We start from the raw sequence: 15,576 nt of genomic DNA, 5'->3' as shown, positions 1-15,576 counted from the left end.
GCCCACCAGGGGCAACGCTCTGCCCACCAGGGGGCGATGCTCTGCCCCTCCGGGGCGTCGCTCTGTTGCGACCAGAGCCACTCTAGCACCTGGGGCAGAGGCCAAGGAGCCATCCCCAGCGCCCCAGCCATCTTTGCTCCAATGGAGCCTCAGCTGCGGGAGGGGAAGAGAGAGACAGAGAGGAAGGAGAGGGGGAGGGGTGGAGAAGCAGACGGGCGCTTCTCCTGTGTGCCCTGGCCGGGAATCGAACCCGGGACCTCTGCATGCCAGGCCAACGCTCTACCACTGAGCCAACCGGCCAGGGCCTAACCCAGCCTTTTGAATGACATAGAAAATGCCATAGTTTCAGTTTAGCCATTAGAGTGGTTATGTTCACCAAATCTTTGGAAAACTTCAAAATCAGTTTGGGTTTATGAAGCTATTAGAAAGAATATACTCTACCAAAGAGCTATTTGTGTTTTTTATTTTGTTTTGTTTTTTAAGAAAGAGAGAGAGAAGAGTAGAAGAGAGGGGAGGACAGGAAACTGGAAGACAGGAAGATAGGAAGAAAGAGAGATGAGAAGCATCAACTCTAATTGCAGCGCCTTAGTTGTTCATTGACTGCTTCGCATACGTGCCTTGACTGGAGGGCTCCAGCTGAGCCACTGCCTCTTGCTCAGCCAGTGACCTTGACCTTCAAGCCAGTGACCTTTGAGCTCAAGCCAGCGACCATGGGATTATGTTGAGGATCCCATGCTCAAGCCAGTGAACCTGCTCTATCCACTGTGCCACCACCAGCCAGACAGTTTTTATTTTTATTTTTATCAGATGCACTTAATGCTTGGTTTGACCCTATGAAATTTTCATAGTTCAGAAATGATAGCTTGTTGGGGAAGGAAAAGACTGTAAGGTCTAGATTCTCTGGAGTTAGGGCGCTGGCTCTCTCTCCTCAGCCTCTTAGTTTATTTCTTGAGAGTTCATAGACTAGTAAAAAAGCCAAGAATGCCATTAGAGTGATAAAGAACAAAAATTTTGGAAAGATTGCTCGTCGGCTGGTGCCACAGGAAAAGTTCATGTATCTGAAAATAACACATGAAGATGGCCCGAAAAAAATTATTTTACCAAGTGTCTTCTAGATTTTTTCATGGTAAAACCATTTGACATTATATGAAAAAGAGAATATTTGTAAATAAATTTTGGAACTAGCTCATAATCACTACTATTTTTATTAATCAATGATTTTGGAAGCTCTATTAAGAGCCTTAATTTCTAAGCATTATTAAAACAACAAAGTTACATACTACTTCAGTTTGCACCCTTTCAGTGTTTCTTACTCTGGTAGAGATGGACACAGGGTTGAGGTGGTCTCAGCAGTTCCATCATTCATCTGAAATGCAGAGTTTAGATTGGCAAGCTGATGGAGGTATTATCCTACAGAATTGAAGTCACAGTTTTTTATTGTGTGTGATGACATCTGGGCCTCTGAGTGCTTCTCATCTAAACCATATTTGTTCTTTTTCCTTTCACATAATCCACATGTATCTTTGTACTTGCTGCTGTTGTCTCAGCCCCAGCATCTCTCTCTCTCTTTTTTTTTTTCTCATTGCAGCACTTTAGTTGTTCATTGATTGCTTTCTCATATGTGCCTTGACCATGGGGCTACAGCAGACCAAGTAATCCCTTGCTCAAGCCAGCGACCTTGGGTCCATCAAACCAGATGAGCCTGCGTTCAAGCTGGCGACCTCGGGGTCTCGAACTTGGGTCCTCCGCATCCCAGCCCGACACTCTATTCACTGCACCACCGCTTGGTCAGGCTCAGCCCCAGCATCTCTTGCTGAACGATTGTAACAGCTTCAATACTGGTTCCCTCTTTTCCTTCTGGCTTCTTTACATTCCAGTTCCCACCTGGCATTCAGAGTGGCCGCATGAACTGTCAACCAAATCCTGTCAGCCTCCTGCCTAAAAACCCTCTGATTAATTCCCATTGATCTCTTTAAAATTAATTTTTTATCCAAGCAATACAGGCAGAATTAAAAATCATATCGTCTCATCTTTTTTTCCTATTGTTCATCTTGTTATCTATAGTTTATTTTTCTGAGAAATCTTGTTTTTTCCTTCTATACTTTTAATATATAAGAACATTTTCTTATTCCATGATAGCTTCTTTTTTTCTTGATAGCTTCTTTTCTTAAAGCAACCAGTTCTTGTTTTATTGATATAAGATTTTATATTACCTCTATGAGGACATTCAAGATAAATTTTCTTTAATGTAATTTTTTCTGCCTCTCGTGTGTCCATAATTCCTCAGAATTCTTATTTTTTTCTTTGTTGGCTTTGGCTCACTCTTCCATGTGGGGATTTCCCGTGAATGTCTGTGGACCCATTAGTAAGTGTCAGGCACTGATATTTGAGTGGAAGCTCATGAGAGTTAAGCAGGGCTCCACTCAGGTGTGCCAGTGGTGGGAGTTTGCAGGGGTCCTCTAATGGGGTTAGGTGTCCTTTTCCCTGGGAAGTTCAGATTTTTTAGTCAAATCCTTCAACCTTTTGCAGTGTACACCTGTGTGAATAATTTACAGCAGCAATTTTCAACCTTTTTCATCTCATGGCACAATATAAGCTAATTACAATATTTGGCAGCACACCAAAAAAATACATTTTTTGCTAGTCTGACCAAAAAAAATACGTATAATTTTGATTTATTCACATCAAACAGCTATTCTGTTAGCTGTTGTCATCTTTTTATTTGACAATCTAAGGGAAAGCGGTCAGTGCCCCTGACTAAATAGTCAGATATTTTAAGAATTCCTGCAGCAGCACACCAGTGTGCAGTGGCACATTGGTTGAAAATCGCGATCTACATACAGTAAGGAAAAAGAAAAGGGACTGTCAGTGTCCCTATCCTATAGGCATATTATAATCATAACAGTGATAACTAAATAGAGTGACTACTACATAACAGGATCTAAACACTTTACATAAATTCACCCATTTAATCCTCACAATAACCCTATAAGGTACTAATATTATTATTACATCCTTTTTATAGATTAGAAAACCGAGACCCCCCAAAATAAAATAGTTTTCTCAAGACATCTCAGTTAGTGGCCAAGCAAGAATTTGAACCCGAGTAGTCCTACTCTCGATGCCATACAACACCTCTACTGTCCCTTTTTCCGTGAGCACCTGTTCAGGCCAGAGCCCTCACTACTCTCTGCTCTACCTGGGCCCCTGCATCCAGGATCCCGCTGGCTCACTTTCTCCAGAGACTAACCTTCTGGTTTCCTACAGATACACGGACAGGCATCTGGCTTTGCTAGGCGAGAAGGGCCTGGTGACCCGACCTCTCTGTCCAGAGGGGGACCCATCCTGCTCTCAGCACTGAGCCTCCTCTTTACTTTGCAAGATACTGTGTATCCATACCCCCTGCCTTTAGGGCAGTATGAGGTAAATCAGATGTCTTTATTATACCCAGTGATCTGGAGCCAGATCATTGAGCCTGTTGTGTACATACATCTCTTCCCAGTTCCACATCCAGTGACTTTATGTTGATAGCTTAAATTTGGTCATTGTAGTAGTCTTTATATCATGGAGATTGGCAGATACTATCAATAGGTACTATATATCTATATCTATATATATTATGTATATATATATATTATACACCAAGACATTTTTTTTCAAAGAGCTGCTGTTAAACATTTATCAGCATACCACTGATTATATCCCTCTACAAACACTTAGGTTTCAGCCCTCTCTCCTCTGCTGCGTAAATCAATGCAGTTAAATCCTCTTTTCATATTTCAGAACTTGTGGACATTGCCCATCCCGTTTCGTTTCATTTCGTGGTATGTAGGTGTACATGCACGCATGCGTACAAGCCCTTGTGGATTTTACCTTTCAAATTCCTTTAATGTTTTTGGTAGCGTTTGGGAAAGGATGAGTAAACATGCCACATCTACCACATTAACCCGCAAGTTTCCCCGTGTGCTGAGAATAAACGCGTTAGAAGAATCTGACCACCTATCTGCCTCATCTCCTCTTCTGTGGCTCCTTATCATCTTCCAGACAACTAGCCTTATTCTGCTTCCTGTTTGTTCTCATTTCCTCTTCTCTCAGGCTTAAAACTCCCTCAGCTTGTCCCAGATCTCTGCCATCTCCACTTGTGTTTTCAACTCAAATGACTTCTTCTTAGCCTTTGTGCTCTCTCACTTCTCTCTTTTATTAAAAGGAAAACAAGAACTTTGATTTACTCAGTAGGTTACCCCAAGCACCTAAATCAGTGCCTAACCCACATGGCAGACCTTCAATAAATATTTGTTAAATGACTGTTAAGGCCATCTGCCTAATACTTCAAGACCTTCATCTTTCTGAGCTAAGAAAGCCCATCATAATGGATCCATATTTTTAGCCTGACAAAGGTGCCACAGGCAGTAAGACTCCTGTCCATATGGCAAATGATCTTTACGGTCTTCTTTTCCTTCCCCAGTGACCTGTTACCCACCACATATCGTATTTTGTATATCATTAAAACCATTTTCTTCTTTTATCGACCGCTGCTTTGCTTTTCTCCTCTCACTGAGTCACTTGTTCTCTCAGATTTTGTTTGTTTGTTTGTTTACTTCATGTTTTCCTCAAAGATTGTATTAAAACATAAAGCAAAGGAATGTTTTGCCAGGAAATAAACGAGTGCATATGCTCAGTCGGGGGTGGCAGTGTTGCATATGAGATATTTTCCCATTCCTTTTTTGCTCCGTAGTTTCTACTTTGGTTCAGAACGTTCACAGGGAATTTTTTAGGCAGAAATATCCCGGTTGTCTGATATGAGCTGAAGTCTTTCAGTTTACACAAATATTTACTGAGCTTTTTCTATGTATGCAAGGCTCTCTGCTGGCCAGTGTGGGGAACTTACACCCATGAACCTCCTACTTTCAAGGAACGCATGTATGTGACAGTGAGGGAATGGTACCCTGAGAGTAGTCAAGGGAAACCTTCATTTTTTTCTTTTCCTGAACTTCCATTTTATGTTAGAGATAAATGAGGACAAATAACTTGGCCTAGAGGAATTCAGAAATCCTTGGTTTATCAGTGCATACTTCATGTCCATATTCTCAAAGTACACCGATTACCACTTTTTGGGAAACTGAGTTTTCTGTCACTGTTTTTTCCGTCATTATTTTTTCCTAATATATGTTAAATTTTGTTATAGTTTGTTTCTTGATTATTGAATTTTCTAGTTATTTCCTAGGCTTCTCAAATTTGCCTACATATTTAAAGAAAGTATGCTCGGAAAGACTGACATTATTTTTTAATTTTTAAAATTTTAAATTACAGTTGACATACAACATTATATTAGTTTAAGACTAACATCTTAATAACTTCCTTGTTTTTGCCTTCATTAGGAAATGTACTGAATGCTAAGTGTCACTCTAACCTTTTTAAGTTTTTATTTACCTTTGAACCCATGCATGTCTCCTTTCTGCTCTTCAAATGCATCTTGACTCATTCCTATTGCAAGGAATTAACTGTATCATTAAACCCAGTTGATTTCAGCTAACTGAAGCAAACTTGAGCTAATGGCTTGGTCAGTTCCTTGCCTTTCCTCATCATAGACACATGGGGGCACCAAATTGATGGAAAATGAAAAAATTTCCTTTCTATATTGATAGGAGATAAAATGTGGTATAAACAGACCTGTTTATTCGTTGCATGAATACAGTATTTAATATCATGTATTAGTAACTCATAAGGACAAAAATGAAAATAAGTCTAATGAATACCAGTCTGTTCCTGCTTTTGTTTTATCCTTTTCAGTCCTAAAAATTATGAATTCTAATTCACTGGGAATGCAATAAATGGTGCGTTCACACTTTTAGTCCAAGTCACACTTTTAAAATCAGGAGACAAAACTAACCTAGAAAATTTGTTTTCTGTTGATATAAGAAGTTGGAGGACTAGTTCTCATAGTGGCTGTAGTCCAAAACAGCTGTCAAAACCTTTTTAAAAAAAATAGAAGGTATTTCCGTGTGAAAAAACAGAGAAAAATAAGTTCATATTTGTACTGTATTTTGTATTTGGCACATTTCTGATTCAAAGGCAAACCTATAAACTCTGACTCGACTGTGTTCCAGAATGGATTGTCGCCACTGCACATGGCCACACAAGGGGATCACTTAAACTGCGTCCAGCTTCTCCTCCAGCATAATGTGCCTGTGGATGACGTCACCAATGACTACCTAACCGCCCTGCATGTGGCTGCTCACTGTGGCCATTACAAAGTCGCCAAGGTTCTGTTGGACAAGAAAGCGAACCCCAATGCCAAAGCCCTGGTGAGTGGCTCCGCGACAAACCCAGACTGTGCTGTCTCGCTGTCAACATGCCCCTTCTGAACGTGAGGGCTTGCCTTTCAAGAGGTAGAAATGGGAGGTCTAATTAAATAAGGTGTCCTTCTTTTTCAACTTTTTCAAATATTCTTCTGGGAAATCTATGAAACATTCTATTTCTGACATAAACAAGGCTTAATAGGGTTTAAATTGTTAACAGCGTTTCAGATTACCCTGATGATTCTCTGATATAAATGAAACCGAAAGACTATACAACTATGAAAAGACTGGGGTAGTCAATCTTATTCTACTGTAGATAAAGTTATAGTTCAGTGAATTAAAAGCTTTTTCTGTCAAAATGATTGAAAACTTTATCTTAAACATGAAAAGTCTAGGAATTTATGAGCTAAAATTTTATGTTAACCACGTAAGTCAATGAAATATTGCCTTGTCGCCTGCTTTTCTTTCTTACACAAATCTAAGTTTGGCCTAGTTTGTCATCTTAAGTCCTAAAACAACTAGCTATTTTAACACTTAGTGTTATAGTTTGGTTTTCTCAGCAAGATGGTGTTTGTTGTCTTAAAAAAAAATAAATGGCCTTAATTTAGTAAGCTGTCTAAATTTAGTTCAGAATAAGCAACTATGTTTAGGAAAAAAATAAATCACCACATGCTAGTAAATACAAATGAATTCACTAGTAATTTTGAGATGAAGGCTGTCATCCAATCATCCATTTCAGGAAGGGTCCCTGCTTCGGTCCAGCAGTGCAGGCGCCCTGGCTGAGTGGGTCATGCTGTGCTGGCTCTTGGGTTCTGAGTGGGCAGCAAGGAGTGGGCAGAGAGGAGCTCTTCAGACCCCAGGCAACTGCATGACCAGTGTAATTTTAACTAAGCTCTTTCATCAGAGCGCATTTCAAGAGCTGTTGACCTGCCCAGTCTATCAGACATATCTTTAAATTCTGAGAAGGGAAGAAAATAAATTAGCAATCATGACTCATTTTCCATACAGGGGGAAAAAAAGCTTTAAAACAGGGCGTGGCTCACACTCTCATTTTCCTCTGACTGACGATTTCACAACAGATGAAGGTTGTAGTTAGTCATCTTGGCATGGACTATGGCCAGGTAATTGGTCTCAGAATGTCCACAAACCACCTACAGTGACTTTGCCCTAAGCTTTTATAGTGGACCCTGATATTTTGTAATTCTCAATGGCTACTATAATACGCTCCGTGGTCGTAATTATGAGGCAGTACAATTTGGTAGGTGAATTGTTGAAAAGTAGGTCCTTTTTTTATCAGATTAAATATTAAACCAAATGGTCCAAATTTTGTTGGGCCGTTGAACTTTCCGCTTGCTTGGATTAAGCACTTGAATCTTAAAGCTGAAAGAAATGAGAACAGTCCAATCTGGTCTTGCAGTCGCCCTAAAATGTAGCAGAGATGTCGGAATAGGCATTGGTGAAATTTTGGCTTTGAGGACAAGTGTCTGGGCCAGCTGTTTTCAGTCTGTTTGAAATAAGGCAGAGAAGGGATATATTATTTGGAAGAATGAATTCCAAAATAAAAGAATCTAAAGAATCAGCATGACTATTTTGCATCAGCTCCCAGGGATTGTGACAAAAATATTCACCATTACCAGGGCACTGTGGGTTCTTAGGACCAGCTAGGCTTCCTGTGCCTCCAGAAAATAATCTATATTCTCTTTTGCACTAGTTGTTACTGCTCATTTCCAAATCTTTAGCAAAGATATTTAACCACACACAGTGAAATTGAATTTCAGTGAATATAGTCAAGTGTCTCTCTTTCTCCCTTGCAGAATGGCTTTACCCCTCTTCATATTGCCTGCAAGAAGAATCGAATTAAAGTAATGGAACTCCTCCTGAAACACGGAGCATCCATCCAAGCTGTAACTGAGGTGAGAGAAGTGGAATTTCTGCGTCCCCAGGTCCTGAAAGTACAGCATCAGCAGCTAGATTCCAGTGTCGTCTCTGATGACCAGAGAGTTTTGCTACCTGTGATTGACCCAGACAATACTCTGAGCCTTTTCCCTAAGGGGCTGCCAGCCCAGAGGAAAGCAGACAAGAGTGTGGGTGGGTCAGTGCAGATGCATCACCATGACTAGAGTCATAAACCCAAACACAGACTTCACGCTCCACGGGCAGTGAGTTCGTCACTGAAAGCACGGTTTATATGAAATCTTATAATGCCGTGCTTCAGCTGGGGGCAGTTTTTCACTTCTCCCCCCAGGACATTTGGCAATGGTCTGAAGGTATTTTTAGTTGTCACAACTGGATGGTGCCACTGGCATCAAATGGATTAAGGCCAGAGATGCTACTAAACAGTTTACAGGCCAGCCTCCCGCAACAGAAAATTATCTGGCTCAGAATGTCAAATGTGCCAAGAATGAGAAAGCCCACACATTACAACCTCTGTGTGTGTGTGTAAACTGAGGATTACTTTCTATAAAAACTCAGAGTTAATGAGACTCAGATTTGCTAAAGTTAGTGAAGGGCTAGCTCTAGGTATCTTTTGCACAAACCAATACAGAACTCAGAAAAAAAGACCCATCAGCATGAGGGCTTAGCCTTCTACATAGCAAAGCAAGCATGGCATTTACCCTCCAGACCCATCCTACCCCGCAGTCCATCCTGGTACTCTGGTCTCTGTGGGTCCTGGTCATCAGTACTTCCCTAGGCTGGACAGCCTTCTGTTCACCTCTGTGTCTCTGCACCCGCCGCGTGTCACACACCCCCTCTTTGCCAGGATAACCCTGCACATCCTTCAGGACCAAATCTGGGCCGTCTCCAGGAGACCTCCCCTCACCCCCTGGTCTGGGCTAGGAGCTACTCCCCAGGACCATCCCCTCCTCCTGTGCATATTTCCATCAGAGCACTCAGTCAGCTGATTTACTTAGGACCCAACCAGCGCCATGATCTAGAAACGGCAGCTCCTTCCAGGCAGGTGTGAGTCTTACTGGTGATTATATGCCCACAATACCTAGCCCATAGGACATCATTCAGTAAAGGTTTGTTGCATGTGTCAATTACGACAACAGGATTTAAAGCAAACCTCAAAACTGAGATCCCATCTAGTGATTGTTGCATTACCCCAGGCTCTGTAAATGAAATGCTTGCCTTGACTTGTAACACTCACAATTTTTAAAATACTAAATAATTGGAAATATTAATACTGATTTACTCTTTTATCATCCTTATGGCTTCATGGTAGGCACCCTATTATTTTAGTTATAAAGTAATAAACTTATTCTTTGTGCATGACAGTCTTTTTTTTTTTTTTTTTTTAATTCTCAATGCGTGGCAGCCAGTGAGGGGAAGCTTCCACTGCCAGCTCAGAGCTCTGGAAAGTGGTTTAGATCAGCATGAGGGCTCTTCCTTGCACACATTTTAACTCCAACCCCACCCCACCCCCGCTGAGGGGAGAAAGGCTCCAAATTATAACATAATTTTCCTTTTCCCCATTTTTCTCAGTTTCCAGTATTTGAAGTCTGGGCAACTAGAATTTTTCCTCTTTTATCATAGAGAATTCCTTTTACTTTTTCAGGCATTTTTCAAATTTCTGTTGACATTGACCTCCTTCTCTAAAAAAACAAGTCAGCTTTTTCTAGTCATTTTAAATATTTTTACCAAATTAGGATGTTTATGCTATAAGTGGAATTATATTTTAAAAAATGAAAAATGGAATCATCTCATATAAAAAGCAGAAACATTATAGGTTGTGTGGCTATATAGGCTTTGAGACAAACTTAAAAATTAAGGTCTAGTCTGGTGACCATTATAATATTTGTCTTACTTATATCACCTTAATTTATAAATTTATATTGTTAAAAACTAAATAATCGAGACTATTAATGCTGACTTGCTCATTTGTTGAAAGGGTGGCTATATATTAAGCTACATGCCCTTTAATGTAAAATATAATGAATTTATTCTGAGTGCATGGGAATGCTTTTTGAAGGCCAGCATAAGATTTGAAATAAAAGTCAACTTTTTACTAACACATTCTCCTGCCCCAGCCTCCCACCCCCACACAGTCATATGGGTAAGGAAGATTTAATAGCAAAGGGAGAAAACCTTCAAGTTATTTCTAAGTTGTTTTCATAGATCTATATAAAATGTGTGATATAAACCTTTCCTTTTTAATAGCTATGACATAGGTCATAAAACTTGCTTTATGGAAGTGATGATTATGCATTGATATATTTGCTTTAAGAATCTGTGTCATAGTGATGAATGTCTAGATGCTTCTCATCTGATCAATAAATGGGTTTTCTTAAATTGATGGGTGGATGGATGAACGGGTGGATGGCAGGAGGCAGATGGGTAGGCAGGCAGAGAAGCCCTTTTGTAATAAGACATCAAACGGACATTTCCCTTTTTGTCCTCCAGTCGGGCCTTACCCCAATCCATGTTGCCGCCTTCATGGGGCATGTAAATATCGTATCACAGCTAATGCATCATGGAGCCTCACCGAACACCACCAACGTGGTAAGTTTCCTTTTAACAAAGAAGATCCAATTGTGAGAATTTAAGAAACTGCAAAGGTTGCTCTTACTCTACTTATTTTTGTTGTTGTTGTTGTTATAAATAAAATAATTACAATTTTATTTGACTACTTAGAAGGACAGATTTGAAAAGACCTGTGGTTTTCTTTACTTTGATGGTAAGATCCATTCAATCACTAGCTGGTTACTAATTGTTAGGACTTATGGACTGTGTATATTACTGCTGGTTGTTATGCTTTTAAAAATAAGGCTTTTTCAGAGGGAGAGAATTTTGTTGTACAATAGAAGTATTGAGAAGTGTTGCATATTGCCTGACCAGGTATTGGCACAGTGGACAGAGCATTGGTCTGGGATGCTGAGGACCCAGGTTCAAAACCTTGAGGTCACTGGCTTGAGTGTGGGATTATAGAGATGACCCCAAGGTCACTGGCTTGAGCCCAAGGTTGCTGGATTGAGCAAGGGGTCACTGGCTCTGCTGGAGCCCCCAGGTCAAGGCACATATGAAAGCAATCAATAAACAACTAAGGTGCTGCAACTATGAGTTGATGCTTCTTTACCTCTCTCACTTCCTGTCTGTCCCTCTCTCCCTCTCTCACTTTAAAAAAAAAAGGTTCAGATGCTATCATTATTGTGATTTCAAGTCACTTCAGAGTAAGTTCTCTGTAGTGTGCTTGACCGTGTATAGCAAACCCATGGAACTCAGTTCACAGATCAGATGGGGCTGTTTTCTCACACTAAACACTGCTGTGCAGAACCATAAGACTCGGCTTCAGGATAAATATAAGTGGAGTAACTAATCAACCTAGATCTGCAAGTAGCATTTGACATTATTTGATAGGATTTTAAGTTTGACATCACAATAATATTAGCACACCTGACCTCAAGCATAAGAACACTAGTTAGACTCATGAGTACCAAAGAAGTAAAATTAAACAAGGCACATTCTGGCATAGAAAGAGCATGCCATAGTTTACTGTACGCTGACCCAGACAGCGTGCCACCGACAAGGCTGTCTGCTAGCAGATGGCATCAGCACATCAACAAATAGGACTAGACCAGCTTCTCAGCTGAAATGCCGCCTTTCTTGGTCCTGCCCCCATGGAGAGGGGGTTGTCCTTCATACAGCGGACACTGGGTGATACGATAAACTACGTCCTCATGGCCTTTCCAGTAAACACAGGAGCAAGTTCTGTGTGGTATGTCTTCATTACATATCACTTGTGGGAGAGAATATATTTGATTTTTGTGGTTGTGTTTCTATATATCCACGTCATTTATAATCTTTTCATTTTTGTTGTTATTTATAAATAATCTGAATTGAAGTCTCCTTGGTGAAATGGAGGGACAGGTGGCGGGAGTTCATTAGCAAAGAAAATGACCCCTTGGGATAATACCCAACAACTAGGATGCTGATCTGTTGAGAAAAAGCAGAGAACACAAACCAACAGCCAAACACCAAGTCTGGTCCTCACGTGTGTTTGTGTTGCCCAGGCAGCAGCCCAGGCAGCATTTTGGGTTTTGTTTTGTTTTTAGTTCTGATTTTGTGGTCAACAATGAAGTGTCCATAAGTCTCCAGACTGCCACTCCTCTTGAATAGGAAGGTGTAGCATCCTGCGCAGCCGCTACAACAGGTGTCAGACCGCGGCTGCCTCCCTCGGCAGGGCCTGGGCTCTTCTCCTGAGCACTCCCCACCCGCCCTCGTCACTCACCCTCCTCAGCCCCAGTGAGCACTTACCTTTCAACCCTCAATGAGACCACGTTGAAATCACTGACCAACACTTCTGCTGCTGTTGATGACTGGGCTCTCTAGGGTTGCACCCAAGTCCTTCCATCATGAATTAGGTGCCTCTGAAATTCTTGTGTATTTCTTTTCTCCCAGTATTTTCTTGTGTATTTTCTTTCTCTCCTAGTTTTCAATAAGGAAGTGCTTTGGGACTTTTTTTAATTATTTAAAAAATAAAGCCTACATCATAAGCTTCATGCAAGTAAAACATGCCGTTCTTCTTCAGAGCTGCAGTTAATTTACTCTGACTCCTTCCTGTTCCCCAGAGAGGAGAAACAGCGCTCCACATGGCTGCTCGGTCCGGCCAAGCGGAAGTCGTGCGGTACCTGGTGCAAGACGGAGCTCAGGTGGAAGCGAAAGCTAAGGTCTGTGCAATGCATGAGAGCATCTGCCATGGAGGGAGAATCCCCTGGTTTTAATAAGACCTTTAAATAGATGCACACTGCCTTCCAAGAATACCTTTTTAAAGTAGTGCACAACCTCAGGGCCTGGCCTGTGGTGGCGCAGTGGATAAAGCGTTGACCTAGAATGCCGAGGTTGCCGGTTCGAAACCCCGGGCTTGTCTGGTCAAGGCACATATGGAAGTTGATGCTTCCCGCTTCTCCTCCTGTTCTCTCTCTCTCTCTCTCTCTCTCTCTCTCTCTCTCTCCAATAAAAATGAATAAATAAAATCTAAAAATAAATAAATAAAGTAGTGAACAACCTCTAGTGGAAAAAGTCTCTACCCAAGTGATACTATAAGAAATCCCTTTCCTGCACATCTGTCCATTCAGTTATTTAACAGAATTACATAGAGCAGGCACTTTGTGCCAGAAAGAACTTGGTGTCCTTGGCACATTGCTGGTCCTGAACAGATTAGGAAACAAACACTCTCTGGAGAGGGCCCATGCACAGAGCTTCTAGAATGAGCACCGTTTGGAGCATAAATGAGGTCTTATGGTTGACTTGCATGTCAGCTATCACAGCCACAGAAGGAAAAAGGAAGTTCTTACTTTTTCTCTACAAGTTGGAAACCATAAACTGAGATTCAGATCACAGTTGCTTTAGGGATCCGCCTTTACATAGAAAGGGAACTTCAGGGTTAAATTTGAATGTTTCATTCTCTGCCTGGTGTTTAGCCTCCAGAAGAAACTGACTTATCTGTCATTGTTTGGGGTGTGTGGTTGGTCTGGTTTATCAAAATGGCAGTTCCGGTCAGGAATTGTCAGTAACCGCGTAAATGCCTTAATCATTTACCTTTAACCTACAATAAGTAAGTATATATTTATTTGCTATTTATTTATGTGATCTGCAGTTTCTTAGTTTTGGGTTGAGAGGACACAGATATTTGTGAAGCTGTATAAGTACTGAATATTTCTCACCTTTAATAATTTTCTCAGTGTGTTCAGCTGCTCATCCTTATCTAATTGGATATTAATTGGTTTTTAGCAACATGTATCAAGGCTTCTCAAGGCTTTCCAAAGCTTTCAACTCAGTATTCATAGGGGAAATAAAACATTTCCTTTCATACTCATGTTTTATCTGTTACCATATTATTTATTATATTGTCAGAGTAATTAGTGCAAATATAGTACATATTGGTAAAATAACTAGTGCAAACATACTGCTGTGGGAATGTACACACCTAAGTCTTTGTAAGCATGAAATCGGCGTACAAAGGTTGTGACATTCTAAGCAGCAGACCATAAACCTGGAGTGTCCAGTGTTCTGTGGTGCCACATGTAGGACTTTCTAAAGGCTCTAGAAACAAGTCCGCAAACTTTTTCCATAAAGGGCCTAATATTTCAGGTTTGAGGGACATGCCGTTGCTGTCACAGCTGCTCAATTCTACCACTGTGGAGAAAAGACAGCCACAGCAAATGGGCATAAGTGAGTCCCAATAAAACTTTATTTACAAACACAGCTGGCAGTTGGATTTGGCCTCTGGATTATAGTTTTCTGACCTTTGATCTCGATGATGTTGGTTAATCCACTTCATCAGTAAAGTGGAATAGTTGAGAGAGGCTGTACTCTACCATGGATTATAAGAAACCTTACTTTTATGAGTGTTATTCCTTATCAAGCTTTGTGTCAAAGGAATGGTTCTACCCACAAGCTGAAATTGAGGATAGGATTTACAGTTATCAGTTTGTTAAGGAGAGAGCATGTAGCATGGTTAAGGCCTGAATTCCTCAGTCAGACTGCATGGGCTTGAGCCTTGGTCCACCATTTACTAGCTGTGTAACATCAGTCAGGTTAATTATCAGTTCTGTGCCACATTTCCTTTTCTAGCTTCCTTGTATAGAAAATGTGGTGGTGCAGTGGATAAAGCCTCGACCTGGAATGCTGAGGTCGCAGGTTCGAGACCCTGGGCTTGCCTGGTCAAGGCACATATGGGAGTTGATGCTTCCTGTTCTTCCCCACCTTCTCTCTCTCTCTCTCTCTCTCTCTCTCTCCTCTCCGAAATGAATAAATAATAAATAAATAAAAATAAAAGAAAATAGAATTAGTGGTAGTTGCAATTCACAGGACTGTTGTGATAATTAAAGAAGTTATGCAGATGGAGTAATTAGAACAGCCTGGGACACGCAGGTGCTCAGTACATGTTTAGTGGTGGTGGTAGCAGAGTTCTAGGAAGTTTCCTTTTGTCAACTCTCTTTTATTTCCATTTTCTATTTATCTTTTTCTCTTCTTCTTTGTGTTATCTCCCCTAACTTTTCTTGACCTTCCTGCTGATAATATAGTAGAGAATTTTGACCTTAACTTTCCAAAGCATTATCCTATGCTATACCCTTTTCTGTCTACCTTCTCCACATAAAGTATTTACCTGAACATTTTCTCATTTGAGTAGAAGATTTCTCTCTAGAGCAGCGGTTCTCAACCTGTGGGTCGCGACCCCGGTGGGGGTCGAACGACCAAAACACAGGGGTCGCCTAAAGCCATTGGAAATACATATTTTATTTAAAAATGTATTGTATAATAAATATGTACTTTC

The 15,576-nt window shown here is 40.8% G+C and overlaps 1 protein-coding gene across 23 annotated transcripts in view; it reads left to right on the top strand.

Moving 5' to 3' along the window:
• ANK3 (ankyrin 3) overlaps positions 1 to 15,576 on the top strand; it is a 755,326-nt gene that overhangs the window by 576,660 nt on the left and 163,090 nt on the right. For all 23 annotated transcript variants that reach the window (XM_066348428.1, XM_066348429.1, XM_066348430.1 and 20 more), the window contains 4 exons: positions 6,108 to 6,305; positions 8,114 to 8,212; positions 10,704 to 10,802; positions 12,869 to 12,967. In XM_066348428.1, the coding sequence (XP_066204525.1) occupies positions 6,108 to 6,305; positions 8,114 to 8,212; positions 10,704 to 10,802; positions 12,869 to 12,967 (495 nt within the window). The remainder of the gene's footprint in view (positions 1 to 6,107; positions 6,306 to 8,113; positions 8,213 to 10,703; positions 10,803 to 12,868; positions 12,968 to 15,576) is intronic.

Source organism: Saccopteryx leptura, chromosome 9 (genome assembly GCF_036850995.1).
Source record: "Saccopteryx leptura isolate mSacLep1 chromosome 9, mSacLep1_pri_phased_curated, whole genome shotgun sequence".
NCBI classification, from domain to species: Eukaryota; Metazoa; Chordata; class Mammalia; order Chiroptera; family Emballonuridae; genus Saccopteryx; species Saccopteryx leptura.
Note: the sequence above shows the minus strand (reverse complement) of the source record. Positions and strands in the feature narration are given on the sequence as shown.